The sequence below is a fragment of the Zalophus californianus genome, chromosome 4 (assembly GCF_009762305.2).
Source record: "Zalophus californianus isolate mZalCal1 chromosome 4, mZalCal1.pri.v2, whole genome shotgun sequence".
NCBI classification, from domain to species: Eukaryota; Metazoa; Chordata; class Mammalia; order Carnivora; family Otariidae; genus Zalophus; species Zalophus californianus.
In genome coordinates this window covers 129,445,198-129,465,689 of record NC_045598.1, presented here as the reverse complement: position 1 = coordinate 129,465,689, position 20,492 = coordinate 129,445,198, and the positions used below count along the sequence as shown (strand labels likewise).

The window sequence follows — 20,492 nt, the reverse complement described above, 5'->3', positions numbered from 1 at the left end:
TGGCAACTCCCGCCCAGGCTTTCTGCTCCCGCAGCCGGCAAGTCCGGAGGGGCAATAGTGCCAGGCGCGGAAAGCGGAGGGCAAGCGCTCCCGGAAGGGTCCCAGGGAGCGGCTGGAGGCCTGAGGAGTTAAATGCGCGACCCCCTGGGGACTGGAGGGCTAGGGGAGCGTCGGCCAATGGCTGCGGTGGGCGGGGAGGAGACCGGCTGGGGACCTGCGTGGGCCGCGTCCCTTCCCCACCCTCGCCCTCTCTATGCCCCGCGGCCCCGCCCGCCCACCGCTCTCTTAAACCCCCGCTCGACCCTCCCGGGCCGCCCGAAGCCTACCGGTGCGGAGCCCGCGCCGCCCTCAGGGTCCTGGAGGCGCCCGCCCGGCGGCGGCGCTCTCGAAGGTGGGTGCCGGGCGGGGGCGCCCCGGTGGCCCGGGGCCGTCGTCCGCCGGGGCGGTTGGGGAGCGCAGGAAGCAGGCGCTAGCGCAGTTCATCCTGCCTGGCCGTTTTCCCTTCTTGGGGCTTTCACTCCTTAAAATGGCTTGCAATCCGCAAGTGGCGTATCTTTGCCGTCAGGGGAGGCTCAGGAGGAGACTGGCAGATGCCTTCGTCGTGGCTGACCTCTCCTCCTGACCCCATGTTCTTTAATTTCTGAGTCACGACCCTGCTGGGTTTCCTTATTGGGCTCATTGATCTTGCCCTCGAGACCCGCCGGCCCTGAAGGTGCTCCATTCCTCGGCCTTGGTGAACTTGTGTCCATTAAAACGCCATCCTTTCGGGGTGGGGGCGGTGGCCGCCGAGGCTTCTCTCCCACCTGGCCTGAGACTCGTCCTCGTCTGCCCCCGAGAGGCGACCCCAGGCTCCCTAAAGCCCCAGGTGGGGAGATCAGAGTTCCCTGAGGGACCTGGGGAATGTGGCGGGACTCGGCCCACGTGGCAAACCCGGCGCGGGCTGCGGAGCTCTGAGCCGAGCCGAAGGTGGCGCCCTCCTCGTCGCTGCAGCCGGGCCCCTGGGTCCGCGGGGTCAGACCCGGAGCTCGAGGAGGGGCGGCTTTCCGGACCTGCCGCAGGGCTCGGGGAGCGCGTCTCTTTCTGAGCGAGGTGGCCGGGGGCCCTTGGCCCTTCCTTCGCTTCTGGGTACCCGGGAGCGCCTGGAGCCGCCGCCTGCCCCAAAGCCCAGTAAGGCCTTGCGCTCGGCTCCCGGCCGCTAGAGTGGGAGGGCCAGGGGGCTCCGACCGACCCTATAAAAGTTTAGTTGGACAGAGAAGAGGGCGGAAGAGGGAACTTGAAAAGGATTTTGCAGGAGCCGGGTTTGGGGCAGGGTGTAGAGAATGGGTTGTTGGAAACCAACTGTGCTTGGTCGAGGCGTGCTTGCAGAGGGAAGGCAAAAGTGACACTTAACCGGGAACTTAGAGTCGAGTAAGATCCCGGGAGGTTTTCGTTCGGGGTTTTGCGTGTTTGTTTGCATTGCCGTTTTGTTAATGTGTTGTTTTGTTTTGCCTTGTTTGTGGGGTAGGGCTGGCGGGATCGAATTGGGAGCTTTCTGCGATTCCCTTGGACCCGGGGCTAGCTTGCCTGGTGGAGGGTAGGCAGGTGGGAGCAGGGCCGCAGCGCCCCGCGCCCCTCAGTTGCGCTTGCTTTCCCCGCAGACGCGCCGCGCGCTGTTGCCGGGGATGGCTCTGCGGCCGTCAGGTGAGGCGGGACCCCAGGACAAGACGGGCTACGCGCCTGAGAGGCTCCAGCGCAGCCCCCAAAACCTGGACGCCTACTACATGCCTTTCCCGCCCTATGGCCACTATGGGAACATGCTAAGCGCTGCGGAGGGAGATTTCCAAACTTTTCCACAGCTGGAGGCCGCCGTGTCTGCATCCCACGCTTTGTCCTCCTTCGCCTTCCGGCCCGCGCCTCCCTTGCTGAGCTCCAGCCTGGCCCTGCAGAGGGAGCCGCTCTACGATCTGCCCTGGTACAGCAAGCTGCCGCCGTGGTACCCAGTTCCCCACCTCCCCAGAGAGGTGCCACGCTTCAACAGCAACCACGAGTATACAGGCGCCACCAGTGAAGACCTGGGCCACATTGGTGGCCGAAGCGACAGTGGCCAGTGCTATGGACCTGAGGTTTTCATTCCGCCGTCGGCTGTGAATGCTTCCCTGCTACCTGAGGGGCTGAAGACGCCCCAGTTATTACCTTGCTCCCCCAGCAAGCGGTCTGAGGAGGGCTCCAAACTCCCGAACCAACCAGGGAAGTCGTCTCGCCGTTACCACTTCACCCAGGAAGACCTGCACTTAGTTCTGTTCGGGGTCATTCCCAGCGTGGAGCACTCAGCCCCTCTGCACCATGCAATTTCCGGCTTCCTGGTCCCCACAGACAGCTCTGGTAAAGGCGGTCACATGGGGCGGGAGCCAGGTTGAATGGGAATAGAGGTGGGAGCAGGAGTGTGGAAGGAGGATATTAAGGTGGATCCAAGACTGTCCAAGTCCAGTGGGGAAGTATATCTACTTCCCATCAGAGTATGGAGCCTGGGGAGGCCAAGCTCACTTCTGAGGCTCTACTTACCTAAATGCATGATTCCTAAGGTTGGTTTTAGTGGGAGCTGAGGGTCAAGAGAGACATGGTTCACACAGGGGACTTGTCAGCTGGGATCAGATTCTACCAGGATGTACCAGGTATCTCCTTGAGAGCCTCATGCAATTCCTACTTGGAGTCCCAGCCTCGCCATCTGTCTTGACCTTGGTCAATCAAAGTCAGCATTATCTCTGATTCTCAAGTTCTTTAAATTTGCAAAATGGGGTTAATTACATAACCTTGCAAGGGTTGTTCTGAGTCTCAAATGAGAAATTTTATATGTAAAAGGAGCAGGAAAAAATATAAAGGATAAACCTCAAACTCAGGATAATGGTTACCTCCAAGAAGTGGGGAGGGAAACACCTTATGAAAAATAAAATTTTAACCCTTTTTTCCTAGGACCCGATTCTCTCTGTCGAACTCTGGATAAAGACTCGCTTCAACTACCAGAAGGTAGGCAGGGCTTCTTGCCTGGATTTCTGTCCCTGAACGAATACAGTTTCCTCAGTGACTTTCCCACCTTGGCTTTGCCCTAGGTCTGTGCCTCAAGCAGACGATGTTCGGTGAGGTTCGACATTTTGGTGTGTTCTGCAGTAGTCTCATTGCCAAAGGAGTCAGGTTTGGGCCCTTTCAAGGTAAAGTGGTCAACGCCAGTGAAGTCAAGACCTATGGAGACAATTCTCTGATGTGGGAGGTAAATGAATGTTTCTGGTGGGTCGACATAGTGGGAAATGATGCTGGTGGGGAACAATGTTGGCTTCTGGCCCTCCGGGGGAATGAATCCTAGCCGGGGAGAGGGCACACTCTGCTGTCAGGGCTGCCCGTTTTTGCAACAGAAAGAGAAGGAAAGGCAGACACTCATTCCCCCAAGAAAGCGCTTCTGCGTGCATTCTTTGTGTTTTGTGCTGCCTTAAATCGTTTTCATCTGTGAAGAGTAGCAATGAACTATACATTTAAAGAATATTTGTCTATATTTATAGGCAACGCCAGATGCTTTAGAGGTTATACAGTGGTGCTGAGAATATGCCAAAGAGAAGAAAAACATATTTTAAAATTTGTGATATAATTTGCCTGTGAAATTAGCTATGGATTTTGAAAAACTGATACTCTTCTGTTTGGGGCATGCTGGTCGGACTCCAGTTTGTCAGAATATATCAGATCCCTCCCCTTGACCCTGAATTTTCTACTTCTAGGAGTATAGTTTAGGAAGGTAGTCTGAAATTCAGACTGTGTGGAAGATGTTAATCACAAAGTTGCTTATAATAACAAAACATTGGAGACAGTGGAATTGCACACTGCAGAGAAAGAATTAAAGTTTGGCACCGCTGATATGCATGACAACTAGGTGGGGATAAAGCACAGAACTAATTGGTTGTCTTTACTACGTTGTGCATTAAATGCAACCTTCTCTTGTTCCCCTTTTCTCTGCTTATGGAATTAACATACTATAGAAATTTGGAAATTAAGCAAGCGATGAAAGTAAGAATCTTTTAAAAATGTCACAGCACCTATAGAGAGATGCTTGATAAATCTATTAGGGCTTTAATAATATTAAATAATAATAAACATATTTAGTGGATTCAGGCATGAGATTTGGACTATAAATTTTTATTTTTTTTTAAAGATTTTATTTATTTATTTGAGAGAGAGAGAGAATGAGAGATAGAAAGCACGAGAGGGAAGAGGGTCAGAGGGAGAAGCAGACTCCCTGCTGAGCAGGGAGCCCGATGCAGGACTCGATCCCGGGACTCCAGGATCATGACCTGAGCCGAAGGCAGTCGCCTAAGCAACTGAGCCACCCAGGCGCCCTGGACTATAAATTTTTAATAAGTAATTTTACTTTACAGGTTAGGCCAAAAAAAAGTGCATTTTAAACTTTGTTTTATTTTATTTAGATCTTTGAAGATGGTCATTTGAGTCACTTTATAGATGGAAAAGGAGGTTCAGGCAACTGGATGTCCTATGTCAACTGTGCCCGTTTCCCCAAGGAGCAGAACCTAGTCGCAGTGCAGTGTCAAGGGCAGATCTTCTATGAAAGCTGCAAGGAGATCTGCCAGAACCAAGAGCTCCTGGTGTGGTATGGAGACTGCTATGAAAAGTTTTTGGACATTCCTGTGAGCCTTCAGGTTACAGAGCAGGGGAAGCAGGCGCCTGGTCCCTCTGAAGGTGAGTGCACACCTTTGCCTTTCCCAGTGAGGCTCTTCAGTGGAAGGACTTGGCTCTTTTCTGAACATGAACCCCCCCCTCCTGCGGCATCACCGCTGACCTCTGGAGCTCCTCCCCCCCAGAGGCTAATGCCCGGGAGACTAAACTGAGGGTGTCTCTAACCAGGGGGCACTACTCAGCTGGAGGAAAATGCCCTTATCTTTTTCCAGAGCTGCTGAAGCTACTTCTGTTCACAAGAAAACCTTTTCTTTTTCCCCTTCACCTCCTTCCAGAGAAAAAAATACAAGCAAAATAAATGGATGCAACCCCTTGCCTAGGTGAGCCAGTTTCTGATTCATCTGTGCTCAGACTAACACAGCCGGTGACTCCATCAAAGCTCTGGAGCAGGGCTTTTCAAATGGGGGTTGCAGTATCTTAATGTGGTGGAAAATCAATTCAGTGGTTTAGACCATCTTTAAAAAGAAAAAAAAGGAATTAGAATACGGTAGAATAGAAAATGTCGACGTGAATCTCAAGTAAAAGTAAGCATTGTTTTCGTGAAGTTGTTTCAGATGGAGGGGTGTGTGTGTGTGTGTGTGTGTGTGTGTGCGCGCGCGCGCTAGCTAAGTCTCAAATATTTTAATAAAATGTCTTTCTTACTGTGGATCTTAGTCACCTTTGAGAAGCATTGAGCTAGACTCTCACTCTTAAATTTTAATGTGGATGTGAATATCTGGGGATCTTGGAAAGATGCAGATTCCCATTCAGGGCTGGGATCTGAGATTTCTGCATTTCTATCAAGCTTCCAGGGGAAGCTGATGCTGCTGGCCCCTGGACCACATGCGAGCAGCAAGAAGCTAGAGGACCAGCAAGCCACTCCCTGGGAGTGAGCCTCTGGAATTTGCATTTTTAAAATGCTCTCTTACTGATTTTTACATACACAAAAGCTTGGGAATCCTTGATCTAGTAGGTGGTATGAGATAAATGCAAATTACTATAATGTGTGTAATAGGATGGAAGACCACCTTATTATGTTATAATAAATGTAATAAGTAACAGGTTAAAGAAAAGTGAATTGCTTTCATCACACACTACAGTGATTGTCTGCATGCGTATCTCCCTTGCAAACTGAGAACCTTCAGGGCAGGAAATAATCCTAAACACCTTAATATCGCCTTCTCCTGGATCCCAATGTATATTGAATGAAAGCAGAAGACGTTAGGATCAACATGGGAGAAGCTGCTTAGGGGTGAGATGTGTTGGGCTGGGAGAGGGAAGGCAATCCAGGTTTAGCCAAACCTTGGGTCATGATCCCAGGGTCCTGAGATCGAGGCCCGCATCAGGAGCCTGCTTCCCGAAGCCGAAGGAAGGAGGACATGCTCACAGGGATTAGACAGTGGACGATGAACAGCCTCTTGTTCCTAGGGTCCAAATAATGAGGTCCGGTCCGAATGGCTTTGCTAAACTATCTTCCTGCTGCCCCAACGTGAATGGCGTGGGGCTAAGTCAGGGGTAGCGGTGAGATTGTGGGACTCTCTAAAGTCCGTGGACCTCACAGTTGTCTCTTACTTAGCACCAAACCAAATAAGTCTTTTTGGTCACTTCCAAAATGTACTGATTGTTTTTGAAACAAAAGTGAAAAATACGGGGCGCCTGGGTGGCTCAGCTGTTAAGCGTCTGCTTTTGGCTCAGGTCATGATCCCAGGGTCCTGGGATCGGGCCCCGCATCGGGCTCCCTGCTCCGCGGGAAGCCTGCTTCTCCCTCTCCCGCTCCCCCTGCTTGTGTTCCCTCTCTCGCTGTGTCTCTCTCTGTCAGATAAATAAATAAAATCTTTAAAAAAAAAAAAAAGTGAAAAATAGATTGAGAAAAACACATGCTTGATAACTCACAAAATATAAATATCTTCTTGAAAAAGTACTTAGCATTATGTATTGAGCTATTACAATGATCATAACGTTTGATTTCTCAGTAATACTCTTCTGGAAATTTGTCTTCAGAAAATAGTCCAGAAGGGAAAGCTTTTTGTCCTCAAGGATTTTTACTACAGCACCATCCATATTAGTGAAAAATCACAAACAAACCAAAATGCTCAACAGTGGAATAATTTTTTTTAAGAGTTTTTATTTATTTATTTGACAGACAGCGAGAGAGGGAACACAAGCAGGGGGAGTGGGAGAGGGAGCAGCAGGCTTCCCGATGCCGGCCTCGATCTCAGGACCCTGGGATCCTGACCCGAGCTGAGGGCAGACGCTTAACGACTGACAGCCCCTCAGTAGTAGAATAATTCTTACGTAAATGATGATATATTAACATATGGAATAATATGCAGAAATCAGAAATCCCCATTTGGTAACAAGGAGCAAGGGGGAGGGCTTATGATAGTGAATGGGGTTGAATAATACATATTTGAGACAACGTGTGGAAGGAAATTGGTAAACAGTTTTATTTGTTGGAAAGAATTATGGATGAATTCATTTGTTTTCTATTGTGAGTGGTTTGGGATAGGATTAAAAAGGAAAGAAAAATGAAGATTCCTCTGTCCCCTCAAAAGAACTGTTTTCCTCAAAGGCTTTTGGAGAGGATTGGTGGGAACTTCCCCCTTTCGGGTCCTGAGTGGGAGTGAAGAGTGTGGACCCTATGTGGGCGGGTTATTTGAGTATGCAAGCCTGCAGAGTGTGTGTCTTGGGGGATGGAGGTGTGGAATGTGAAGACGACTCTTTTTTTTTTTTTAAAGATTTTATTTATTTAATTGACAGAGAAAGAGAGAGACAGAGAGAGGGGGAACACAAGCAGGGGGAGTGGGAGAGGGAGAAGCAGGCTTCCCGCCGAGCAGGGAGCCCGATGCGGGCCTCGATCCCAGGACCCTGGGATCATGACCTGAGCCGAAGGCAGTTGCTTAACCAACTGAGCCCCAGGCGCCCCGTGAAGACGACTCTTAATCGATACCAAACTCTGAACTGTGTGTGGTGGGCCAGGAAGCATCATTGTCAATATCGGGAAGCCCCTTGGCTAAAAAAGCGTAGTTGACTGAGGGGGGGCGTGGGGGGAGGAGAAGAAAGAAGGAAAGGGAGCAGGATAAAATCATTAGGTTAAGTTAAATTTCCAAAGACCTGAGCAGAAAATGTGGGCAGCTGAACCCCAATTAGTAAGAGTGTCGTGCCACCTTTTTGCCTAAGCAGTTCTTCTGCAAACTCACTATTGACCCATCACTTTGAATTCTGGTGTGCTTTCGAGCTTTGATTTGTAAAGATCACCGATCCCTATCTTGTAGACCCTCTCTTCCCACTGCTGGAGCAGGAAGGCCAGGTATTTCTGACCAATGAAAATGCTAGCTCTGAGCTAAAGCCATCCCAGCAAGGGAATTCTGAGAGTATTAGCACCTCAATGAAAGTGATAGACATCCCGGGCAATGGATAGTCCTGGGGTTGGCGGTTGCCTTCCTGGTTATTTACTTAATGAATGGTTTATTTCCTTAGCCACCTGTTAAACGTGCCTGGGATGTAGTTGTCAACTAACAAAGCCCCCGATGGATAGCTTCCCTGCAGTCCTGGTGCTAAGAAGATTTCCATCTACAGACTCTTGCATATACTTACTGCTGGCTCTTCTCTCCCTCCCCTCCCTGGGGCTAGACAATGGGGTCTCAGTGATGCATTCACAGTCAAAGCCACTTGATCCTTTGGAATCCAGAGTGTCCTCAGCATGTTTTTGTAGGTGGCCCTGGTCCTGTGCCCTCCCCCAACAATAGACACCCTTGGACCTGGGGCCTCCCTTGCTAGAGTCGGCTGAACCCTCTCTAACCTCTCCCTCCCTCCCTCCTCCATTGATAAAAACAGATTTACCTTTCTGGGTCTTAAGTCTATCACTCAGCGATAGTATCACTCATATTGGTAAGAGCTCAATAAGTGACAGGATTAAATTAATCATCATGATAACCCTATGAATACAAGGGAAGGCAAGATAATTGTCATCCTCACTCCATACATTTTGGTTCTAACTCTGGAATCTCTTCCAGAAGTTCAGAGAAGTAAACCACAAGCTAAACAGGTGCCTAAGACTTTGTAAATGGGGTCAAATGGAACAGCCCTTGTGAAGCCTAGGAAGTAAGCTATTGGTGTCCATCATTGTCTTGTGTTCGTCAGTGACCGAGGTGAACTGCTTTGAACTTAAGAGTTTAAGCTGATCTGAAAGGAACACAGTACGTATGTTTGGTATATTAACCTAACCTCCTAACACGTGCCAGTCAAGAGTGTGTTCAAGAACTGTAGGGCTGGGGCGGCACCTGGGTGTTTCAGTCAGTTAAGTGGGTTAAGTGTCTGCCTTCTAAGCATCTGCTCAGGTCATGATCTCAGGGTCCTGGGACTGAGCCAGCTTCGTTGGGCTCCCTGCTCAGCAGGGGAATCTGCTTCTCCCTCTGCCTCTGCCTCTCCCCCTGCTCATGCTCATGCTCTCTGTTGCTCTCTCCTCTCAAATAAATAAATCTTTTTTTTTTTTTTTAAATAGATTTATTTATTTTTATTTTTTTAAAGATTTTATTTATTTATTTGAGAGAGAGAGAATGAGAGATAGAGAGCATGAGAGGGAAGAGGGTCAGAGGGAGAAGCAGACTCCCTGCTGAGCAGGGAGCCTGATATGGGACTCGATCCCAGGACCCTGGGATCATGACCTGAGCCGAAGGCAGTTGCTTAACCAACTGAGCCACCCAGGCGCCCCAAATAAATAAATCTTAAAAACAAAAAACAAAAACAAACTGTAGGGTTGAACTGCTCTTAAATAGGGCTGGCGGCAGGGCTTCGACAAATACATTTCAGGGAACAAAGGGGAAGGAGAGCCTACAAATTAAGAGATTGAACAGACATAGCAAACCATAGACAACAAGAAGACTGAATCCAAAATTGAACTGATTGGAAAATAATTACACGTATGTGTATACACATTTATTTCTTCCAGGAATAAGAGTTAATTGTTTAGGTATGATAATGGCAATACGGTTACTACTTTTTAAAAAGTATTATCTTTAAAAGATTACAGTTTGAAGTATTTATGAACCAAATGATAATTAGTATTGAAATAGTCATGGAGGCAAATGATAGAAATGAAAACAAAGGGCGCCTGGGTGGCTCAGTTGGTTTAGCGACTGCCTTCGGCTTGGGTCATGATCCTGGAGTCCCGGGATCGAGTCCCACATCGGGCTCCCTGCTCGGCGGGGAGCCTGCTTCTTTCTCCCTCGGACCCTCCCCCCTCTAATGCTCTCTATCTCATTCTCTCTCTCAAATAAATAAATAAAATATTTTTTAAAAAAAGAAATAAACAAAATTAGCTATGAATTGGTCATTGTGAAAGCTTGGTGTTGAGCACATGAGGGTTTATTATGCCATTGTTTTGACTTTAGTATATGTTTAAAATTTCTGTAATGAAACGTTTTTAAAAAATCCTCTTGGAGGAAGTAAGAATGAGGGATGGGAGCTGATAAAGCCATTGGCCCTTATTCCCCTGTGTTTGACAGAGTCTGCAGAAGGCTACAGATGTGAAAGATGTGGAAAAGTATTTACCTACAAATATTACAGAGATAAGCATCTCAAGTACACCCCCTGTGTGGACAAGGGTGACAGGAAATTTCCCTGCAATCTCTGCAAACGGTCCTTTGAGAAGCGGGACCGGCTCCGGATCCATGTCCTTCACGTTCATGAGAAGCACCGGCCTCACAAGGTAAGAAGGGGGGCGGTGAATGATGGACGACCCATGACTCACGTGGCTTTCATGCTCCTTCCTCCAACCCCTGAGTACACACTTCTGGGTATGAGTTGCGGGGATACAGTGCCTGATGAGACAGGGTCTGTGAAGGAGGGGACAATGCCGTGGAAGGGCAGACATGAGCCAGCCCAGTGACAGAGTGCTAGGACAGATGCACAGGTAGAGAGGGGCACGGAGGAAGGGTGTCCGCTTCTACCTGGGCACATGGGCTGTGAGAGAGGTCTCACGGAGGAGGTGGCCTTGAGCCGAGTTCAGAGGGACGGTAGGATGTCTGATTTTTATCCGAGGCAGGGTTGGTTGGGGACGGGGAGAGGGTTAAGACATTCCAGGCGGGAAGGAGCCTGGCATGTGCTTTGTGGTAACTGCACCTTGTTCCATAATCTTATGTGGGCATATTGACAATTGTAGACGAAGATGAACATGGGCATGGCCCAGGGAATGGAAGGCCTGTGTGGCACGCTGAGGATTTTGTCAGGAAGGAAAGCAACAATGGCAATAGGCAATAGGCAATGGCATTTTCTGCCATTCCGGATAGGTGGTCGCTCTGCCAGGCTTGGTGCAAAACAGTACAGGCGACCATTGGGCTTATCTAGAAGAAAGGATGGGACTTGGGTACAGACAGACATGGGTTTGACTCTCGGCCCTGTCAGGACTAGCAGATGAGGCTACCACCCGAGTGACTCCAGAGTCTCAGTCTTGTTCTTTTGAAAACTGGAGTAATTGTCATAAAATTGCCCTTACCCACCACCTCCTGTTCACAGCTAAGCTTCTAGAAGAATCCTAATCAACCACTGTATTATTTACTCCTGTAAAGTGTATTTTTACGATAATCTAAGAACTCCTTTTTGCTCATCAAAAGACATTTAATATAATTAGTTTTCAACAATCCCTTGGTCGTCCAGATCTACAAAAATATCCATGCCAGCCTGGACCCCTCCAAATCCCACTTCCAACAGAAAAGCACATACTTACAGAATTCTAAGAACATTTGAAGTATTAAGACAGTGAAATTATTTCTAACCCATTGACAGGGAAAAAGGAAAAAGTTACACTCCAGTATTCTGAAGAAAGTTAGATACTGCATGTTCATCAACACGGAACTGGTTGTATAAATTATGTTTTGCTTAATAAGCCAAAACAAGTTGCAGAATTTGTATATAATGATGCCATCTGAAATGGTTTATTATGTATGCTATGCATGATGTTCACACACAAATGGAAAAACAGAAAGTAACGCATCCAACTGCTAGCTGTCATTTTGGGAGTATGATTAAGAACAAAGCCAAGAGCAATTTTCATAGTTTCACTTGGAAAACATTTAGTTTTTTATTTCTAATTTTTATTTTTTAACATGAGAAAAGAACTTATGCTTGGTAAATATAATTTGGAGAAAAGCCACCTGATATGCCATGACCCACGTTAAGACATTTAAAGGTGTAATTTTTTTCTATGTGTGTATGTGAACATGCAGGTATTTTTAATATACTTGGGGTTATTATGAGACTACTTTTCTTTTCTTTTCTTTTAAAGATTTTATTTTATTTATTTGAGAGAGAGAGCACAGAGGGGGTAGGGTCAGAGGGAGAAGCAGACTCCCCGCTGAGCAAGGAACCCAATGCGGGACTCAATCCCGGGACTCCAGGATCATGACCTGAGCTGAAGGCAGTTGCCCAACCAACTGAGCCACCCAGGCGCCCCGAGGCTACTTTTCTGACTTTAACACTACATCACGAGTAATTTATAAACATAGTAATGACTGCATCAGTGTATGAGATGGATGTGCCTTCGTTTATTTTTTTTATTTTTATTTTTTTAAAGATTTTTTTTTATTTATTTGTTTGAGAGAGAGAATGAGAGACAGAGAGCACGAGAGGGAAGAGGGTCAGAGGGAGAAGCAGATTCCCAGCTGAGCAGGGAGCCCGATGTGGGACTCGATCCCGGGACTCCAGGATCACGACCTGAGCCGAAGGCAGTCGCTCAACCAACTGAGCCACCCAGGCGCCCGTGCCTTCGTTTATTTAACCAATTCCTGCTGTGTGAATTTTCTCCCAGTGTGTCTACAGTGAACAATATTATATAGAAATCGTTATCTCTGTTATCCATGTTTGATCCCATGCTTGATGGGATAGATTCCTAGAAGTAGAAAAACTGGGTCAAAGGGTATATACAATTTGAAAGCTTGAATTAGGGCACTAAACAGCTTTCCAGAGAAGGTGTCGATTTATAGCACGGCCAGGGGGCGGGTTGCAGTGGAGTAGGCAACACGGGGTCTCCTACAATACCACTGTCCTTTCCTGTTGCCATTGCGATAGATGAAAATGGTATCTTGCCTTAATTTGCATCTTAATTAATACGTGGTTTAAATGTTTAAACTATTTTATTGGCACTCTGTTTGTCCTGTGATCTGTCCATGAATGTCCTTGGAAAATATTTCTATTGCTACATGTTTTTGTAATATTTTACAAGCCATATTTTATCAATTGTAGGTTTTTATGTTTCTGAAACATGTTTTCTGAAACTGAATGTGTTTAATAAGCGATGGTATGCCATAATTTTAATTGGTAGCATTTTCTTTTCTAGTTAGCACAGCAAGTGATCTTAACCTGATGGGATATACACCACTTAGGATATTTGTCAGATTTGCTGCAGCTAGATCAAAGGGTGTTTGTTAAGAAAAAAGTAGAAGCTACAGGACTTATTAAAGGTCACCAGAACTCCATCAAGATATTTCTACTAAAATGCTGGCTGGGTCCTTTGCCTAAACTCTGAAGACAGTGGTGGTCTTGGGTCAGGGTTTGAGGGGAGAAGCTGTACTCAGGTGCTGCCATCTTTGAAACTGGGAGACTGTAGACCAGGCTGTCCCGGAGATGACCAGGATGACAAGGAAGGCGTGGAAGCTGGGAAGAGTGAAGTGAGGAGCCGGTTTTATGGTAAAGTGGGGGAATAATCATTTTAAACTGGCAATACAAGAGGATGAGTCCCGTGTCCTCAGTGTCCCTGAGAGTTCTTCTTTAGTGATCTTCTCTTTGCAAACTCTCCCTGAGTGGTCTTGTCTTTTATCATGACTCTGGGCGCACCTGGGTCGCTTAGTTGCTCAGTCAGTTAAGTGTCTGCCTTCCGCTCGGGTCATGATCTCGGGGTCCTGGGATGGAGCCCCACATTGCGAGCCTCATATCATGCTCTCCGCTCAGCGGGGAGTCTGCTTCTCCCTTTCACTCTCACTCTATGTTCTCTCTCTCTCTCAAATAAATAACCTTTTAAAAAATATATATCATGACCATAAATAGCATTTCCCATGGGTATCTTATCTCTAAGCCAAGAATTCTGTTCTGAGGGGCAACTGGGTGGTGGCTTAGTAGGGTAAGTGTCTGCCTTTGGCTCGGGTGGTGATCTCTGGGTCCTGAGATCAAGCCCTGCCTCGAGCTTTCTGCTTGGCGGGGAGCATGCTTCCCCTCTCTCTCTGCCTGCCTCCCTGCCTGCTTCTCTGCCTGCTTGTGATCTCTCTCTGTCAAATAAAATAAAATCTTAAAAAGAAAAGAATTCTGTTCTAAGCTCATGGAGTGTATATGTAGCTGCCTTCTGAGCATCTCAACTGGAGTTTCCCACAGAACTTTTATTTTTACTGCTAAACATTTTTTATGCTCTTTTAGTTTTCTTTATTTTACATACTTTTAATTTTGAGTACTTAGCTTTTAAGGTGATAAAATATATTTAATTTGCAGAAGCTCAAAACAAAACATTTAACTTGAAAAAAAGAAAAAAAAATCTCCCATGAAGCAGACATGCAGAACCTAAGATAAATTAAAAAAACAAAAAACAAAAAACATTCAGGGGGCGCCTGGGTGGCTCAGTCATTAAGCGTCTGCTTTCGGCTCAGGTCATGAACCCAGGGTCCTGGGATCGAGTCCTGCATCGGGCTCCCTGCTCAGCGGAGAGCTCCCTGCTTCTCCCTCTCCCACTCCCCCTGCTTGTGTTCCCTCTCTCGCTGTGTCTCTCTCTGTCAAATAAATAAATAAAATCTTTTTTATAAATAAATAAATAAATAAAATTCAGTTTCTGAAACAAAAAAAATTGACTGGCAAAAATGTCAGAAGATGCTGGGTGCACAACCAACAGTGGAAAGCCCTGTATTATCACCCCTATTTCCAGCATTTAAAACCTAAATGTACGTACCTCCTTTTCAGATGATTTGTTGAGCAAAATTAATGAAGAACACAAAAATGTCAGAGGATGTCCCTGTAGTTCATAACAATGAGTCCCAAAAGTTTATCCAGGAATTTAGAATGTCATTTCTCTCCAACCTCCTGAAATTCCTGACCAATGGAGAGAAGCCTGTTTTTCCAAAAATCAGTTTCTTAGATTACATCAATTGCTCAAAATTATGCCAGACTTTTAATTTTCTTTGTATTTTGTTTTTGACTTCTAAGCTTTTTGTTTTTGCTAGGATTTCTAATTACAAGTGGAAAATGTAGTTTTTTAATTGTGTAATATTTTTTGAGTCCTTTTTTTTCTTTTACATGGGCTCCACGCACAGCATGGAGCTCAGTGCAGGGTTTGAACTCAAAACCCTGAGATCAAAAGACCTGAGCTGAGATCAAGAGTCACACACTTAACCGACTGAGCTGCCCAGATGCCCCTTCTTTGAGGATATTTTACTTGCATGTGTTTTTGATAGTTTGGCTAGATTCAGAGTTTTAGATAGAAATGATTTTCAAAAACCTTCAAGGCATCTTTCTGTTTTCTCTTATCATTTGATGGCAATTTGTTTCTTATCGGTTTATAAGTAACTGGTTTTCTTTGTGGAAATTGTTCTTTATCTTTGGAATTCTGAAATTTTAACAGAACATGTCAGGTTGGATGTCTTTTTCTTTTTTTCCTGCTTTGTAATCAGTGAAGTACAAAGTACTCTTTCCATTTGAAGGCACAAGTCCTAAACTGACAGGAATTTTCTTGTTCATTCTTTGGTTATTTCCTGTCTTCTAGATCTTTGTTCTCTCCTGGAACTCCTTTTGACCAGATATTAGGTTGAACCTACCTCCCTGTGCTTAACTTTTAATTTTTTTTTGGTCCTCATTTGCAGAGAGTGCCCTAATCTTATTTTCCAAATCATGTATTTAGGCTTTATATTTGATCTGTTCTTTTTGCAGTATTAACTCAAACATCTGACCAGGACCCATACTTCCAGAATCATCAGTGTAGCCCTAGGTTGTCTTTCCCCTACCTTAAAGACCCCTCAGTCTGAGTTCTGTAACCTCTGCCTATAGACGTATACTGGATAAATACAATATTTCACCTTTACTCCCAGAGAAACATAATGGTAAAATGAAGACGTTCATTTTAACCGTGTGGTTTTTTTACACCTTAGTGTTCTACGTGTGGGAAATGTTTCTCTCAGTCTTCCAGCCTGAACAAACATACAAGAGTCCACTCTGGAGACAGACCATACCAGTGTGTGTATTGTACAAAGGTAAATGGAACCTCCTTCCAAGGGATCTGCCTTGAGCCCTGTTTGGATGTTCATGGATAAGAACTTGAAGCATAAAGCCTGGCTTATAAGGAGTTCTTGATTAGTCCATTATCAGTCCAGTCCCCATTTCTGCCCCTAAAAGATGCTGCAGTCTGCTTAAGATGGTCAGATAGGACCTCCTGTGACCAAATTGGCATTTAAGACACGTGGAATGAAATACACCCCTGGGGGCGCTGGGATGGCTCGGTCATTAGAGCATGAGACTCTTGGTCTCAGAGGCGGGCAGTTCAAGCCCCACATTGGATGTAGAGATTACTTAAATGAACAAACAAAATTAAAAAAAAAAATACACCCCTAGTTTACAGGGAGACCTGATGATTGCAGACATGATTACATAGTTTTGAAGAGCACAGACTCTCAACTCTAGACCAACATTGCCGAAATGGAATCTAATGTATCTTATACGGAATATTGAACAATAAAAATGAAGAGACAAATATGTGGTTAGGGGTTGCTAGAATAGAACCATAGTTTGACCATGCTTTAGAACTTATACCAAAACACCTCATGTCCTATTTTGATGATAAACATTTATACTGTCCAGTGCTTAGTTAGCCATTAGCCATATGTGGCTATTTAATAAGAATGGAATAAAATGGAAAAATTCCATAATTTGGTGGCACAATCCACATTTCAAGTGCTCAGTAGCCCCATGTGGCCTGCAGAAAGTCCTATTGGATAGCACTGGGATAGCCTGCTCCTATCATCAGGTTACTCAAATTTTTTATAATAAAGCCATAAAAGAAATGTAGGCCATGTTAGGGGGACATCTAAGCCTCTCACAGCAGCATAAAACATTGAGTGTACCAGGCTTACGGAAACAATACTGCCAAAGAAATTGTGTGTCAACAGCATGGAAATTATCAACAGAGAGAAATGAGGCTGAGATACAAGTAGACCAGGTGCAACCAGCAGAGACTGACGGAGATGACCGTGCATTTGTATGAAAAAGGCAGGCTGTCCCGAGGGATAAATTCCGTCCGGCAGGATTTCCGGAGCAAGGTCAGAATAGCCCCACAACACATCCTGTTTCTGGAGTTCTTACTCCGATCCCCACTGTGGACTTCCAGCTCAGCTGGGGTTTAGAGAGGCGCTGAAGGGGAATTAAATCCACTTAGGACATGAACGAGTTATTTGGCATCCCGGTTTAGACCCCAGTTACTTACGCTGATAAAGACTGACCATGTTCCAAACAATTACAGCTTGTGCACCTTACTAGGTAGTGTGACCCAACTCCAGACACCCCCTCAGTGTGTGGCGCTTCTCTCCCAGCACCCCAAATCTGAAGCCACCAGTTTTCACCTGGTGTTTTCTGTCACTGTCAGTGGACCCCAGAACAGAGTCATTACATCTCTCATGTACTACTTGAAGGTGACAAAGGTCAGAGCATAGTACTGAAATGAATGAGGAGAAAGGTTATAAATCAGGAAAAGAACAGAAGTGGCCAAGAGAAGATGTAAAAACAGCAAAGTACTAGTGTGACAGCCATTCTGGAAAAGTTCAGCAGTTTCACTAAAAACAAAACTCGTTAGCTGCCATACAACCCAGCAGTTGTCCTGGGTACTTATCTCCGAAATGAAGGCTTAACCTGTACACAAATGCTTGTCGCAGCTTTATTCATGAGAACCCAGACCGGAAACAACCCAGATGTCCTTCAACGGGTAAGTGATTGAACAGACTGGGGTACATCCTCACCAGGGAGTACTACTCAGCAATTAAAAAGGCATGGACTGTTGTACACACACCAGCTTCCATGGATCTCCAGAGAATTATGCTCAGTGAGAAGAGCCAATCCCAAAAGTAATATTCTTCAAGTGATAAAATGATAGAAATGGAGAACAGATTAGTGATGGCCACGGCTTAGGAAAAAGGTGGGAGTGGGGGAGATCAGTATGGCTCTAAAACGGCAACATGAGGCATCCTTTGACGAAATTGTTCTGTATCTGAACAGTCAACACCCGCATCCTGGTAATGATACGGCAGTATAGTTGTGTAAGAGGTAAGCACTGAGGGAAACTCGGTAAAGGGTACACAGAATCTCTAATATAAAGTTTTAAGTTTTTGTTTGTTTTTTTTTTTTAGAGAGCCAGCATGTGTGAGCTGGGAGGAGGGGTGGATTGAAGAGGAGGAGAATCCCAAGCAGGCTCCATGCCCAGTGCAGAGCCTGACATGGGGCTTGATCCCACGATCCTGAGATCGTGACCTGAGCCAAAAATCAAGAGTCAGTTGCTTAATCAGCTGAGCCACCCAGGTGCCCCTCAGAAAGTTTAAGTTAAAAAAGAAAGAAAGAAACCGGAGCACCTGGCTGGCTCAGTCAGTGGAGTAGGCAACTCTTGATCTTGGAGTTGTAAGTTCGAGCCTCGTGTAGGGTGGAAAGATTTACCTAAAAATAAAATCTTAAAAAAGAAAAGAAAAAATCAGTAAGATGCTGATTGATGCAGAGACCTTGGCCAATAGTAGCTACTCCTGTAATGCACGTTCTCTTGGGCTGTGGTCCTAGGTCCACTGGCATTGGAATTGCTTGTTTAAATGGAGGTTCCTGAGCCTCCTGTGAGTCAAGCCCTTTTTTATTAAGGCTACTACTGTTGACCAAGCGTGCTCTATAGCCTTAAAGCCCAGGTTCATCCATGATTCATCCATTGGAGAACTAAGGGTCAGTGACGGTGAAATTAAGCCCTTTGTCTAGTTGGCTGTCCAGGTGAAGGAAGTTTACCTTTTCTTCTGCTTTTTGTTCTCTGCAGAGGTTCACTGCCTCCAGCATCCTCCGCACACATATCAGGCAGCACTCCGGGGAAAAGCCCTTCAAATGCAAGTACTGTGGTAAATCTTTTGCATCCCACGCTGCCCATGACAGTCACGTCCGACGTTCACACAAGGAGGATGAGGGCTGCTCTTGCAGCATCTGCGGAAAAACCTTCCCAGATCAAGAAGCATTCTACTCCCACGTGAAGCTTCATGAAGGCTACTAGCCCTCAGAATTATGGGGACAATGTAAAACCAAAGGCTAGGATTCAGTCTTTGTTTTTCTTGCTTTTGGGTGTGTTGTATGAACACTGATCGTTATACTGAGATGAGAAACAGAAAAATGGAACCGGCCAATAAGCTGAATTTACCAGATTTATTTCACCAGCTTTCACAGAAATGTGTTTCACAAGAATGGAGTTTTGGTGAATTTATCTAGAAATAAGTGAGAGCTGGCTATTAATATTGAGCTTCCAGGTCTGGAAACTCAACACAAACCCTGAGAGAGGGACTATATTTTATTTTGGGGACTGGGAATAGAGTTTGATTTTGTGATGAAAAAGACCTTTTCTCTACTAGTTGCCTTGGGTCCCCAATTGTATTATGGCTCTGGCCGTTACCTGGTCTATTCTTCATAGAATAAAGTCTTTAAAACTCATTCAACCTTGAGCTTCATTAGTATTATAACTAAGTGTTCAGACAAAAATTAATCTCCTATCTTTTTTGGATTCATTTTCTTTTTTTTTTTTTTTTAAGATTTATTTATTTATTTGAGAGAGAGAGAATGAGAGAGAGAGAGTACATGAGAGGGGGGAGGGTCAGAGGGAGAAGCAGGCTCCCCTACTGAGCAGGGAGCCCGATGTGGGACTCGATCCCGGGACTCTGGGATCATGACCTGAGCCGAAGGCAGTCGCCTAACCAACTGAGCCACCCAGGCGCCCTGGATTCATTTTCAACCCCTAGTTCCCACTCCTTCCCCCATCACATGGCAAATGCCTGTTAATTTGTTTAGCACCATACAGAATTACTCAGAGGACGCAGAAGTTATTCACCTCATCATCTGAGAGCTTTGTGACTGGGGAAGAAAAATTATTACCAAATGAAGAAAGGTTTAAGAACTTAAAAAATAAATGTTTTTGTATTGCTCTAGTTTTAAACCCAATTTCTTTAATTTTTTTTTTTTTAAGATTTTATTTATTTGTCAGAGAGCAAGTGAGCACAAGCAGGGGGAGTGGCAGACAGAAGGAGAGGGAGAAGCAGGCTTCCTGCTGAGCAAGGAGCCCGATGGGACTCGATCCCAGGACCCTGAGATGACCTGAGTCGAAGGCAGACGCTTAACCGACTAAGCCACCCAGGCGCCCCAAACCCGATTTCATTCCTGATGGAGAGACAAGTGGACTCTTTTCAGGTCTAATTAGCCGGTTCATACTAGTATATAGAATGTAAAAAAAGGAGGCCCACTGAAAAGAAAAATGTGCCGTATCAGTTATCATGAGGCTGATAACAAACCTTGGGCAATATTTTTGCTAATATGCGAGAGAGACAGACTCATTTCATGTGGGTAATATTAGCCGATATTTGTAAAGGAGCGTGAACCCTGAGAGATGGTACCACTGAGCTCGCCATCTACAGAGAAGGAAATCAAGGCTTAGAGTAAGGAAGTGATGCAGCCTTCGCCTCCAAGGGACAAAGCCAGGTCTGCCCACTCCACCACCCAGTTTCCTAACGAACGAACCAATATGCTCAACTATGAATCCTGCTAAGGACATAGCCTTT

The 20,492-nt window shown here is 45.7% G+C and overlaps 1 protein-coding gene across 3 annotated transcripts; it reads left to right on the top strand.

The window, feature by feature from the left end:
* The first annotated feature begins 256 nt into the window (after positions 1 to 256).
* On the top strand, positions 257 to 19,376 carry PRDM14 (PR/SET domain 14). 3 transcript variants are annotated; one of them, XM_027569282.1, is made up of 8 exons: positions 257 to 391; positions 1,638 to 2,361; positions 2,950 to 3,003; positions 3,087 to 3,244; positions 4,446 to 4,716; positions 10,200 to 10,402; positions 15,813 to 15,914; positions 18,716 to 19,376. In XM_027569282.1, exons 2-8 carry the CDS (start codon positions 1,662 to 1,664, stop codon positions 18,941 to 18,943), a joined length of 1,716 nt encoding a protein of 571 aa, XP_027425083.1. In that variant the 5' UTR covers positions 257 to 391; positions 1,638 to 1,661; the 3' UTR covers positions 18,944 to 19,376. The 3 variants fall into 3 exon arrangements, with proteins under 3 accessions (XP_027425083.1, XP_027425101.1, XP_027425092.1); XM_027569291.1 differs by lacking the exon at positions 257 to 391 and adding an exon at positions 1,041 to 1,167; XM_027569300.1 differs by lacking the exon at positions 15,813 to 15,914 and having other exon boundaries at positions 18,716 to 19,333.
* Positions 19,377 to 20,492: the final 1,116 nt, after the last annotated feature.

Excerpts from the sequence above, each read along its gene's own strand:
- PRDM14 (XM_027569282.1), top strand. The coding sequence starts at position 1,662 with ATGGCTCTGCGGCCGTCAGGTGAGGCGGGACCCCAGGACAAGACGGGC. Across the intron at positions 2,362-2,949 it reads GGTCCCCACAGACAGCTCTG|GACCCGATTCTCTCTGTCGA; the intron begins GTAAAGGCGGTC and ends CTTTTTTCCTAG. Across the intron at positions 15,915-18,715 it reads AGTGTGTGTATTGTACAAAG|AGGTTCACTGCCTCCAGCAT; the intron begins GTAAATGGAACC and ends TGTTCTCTGCAG.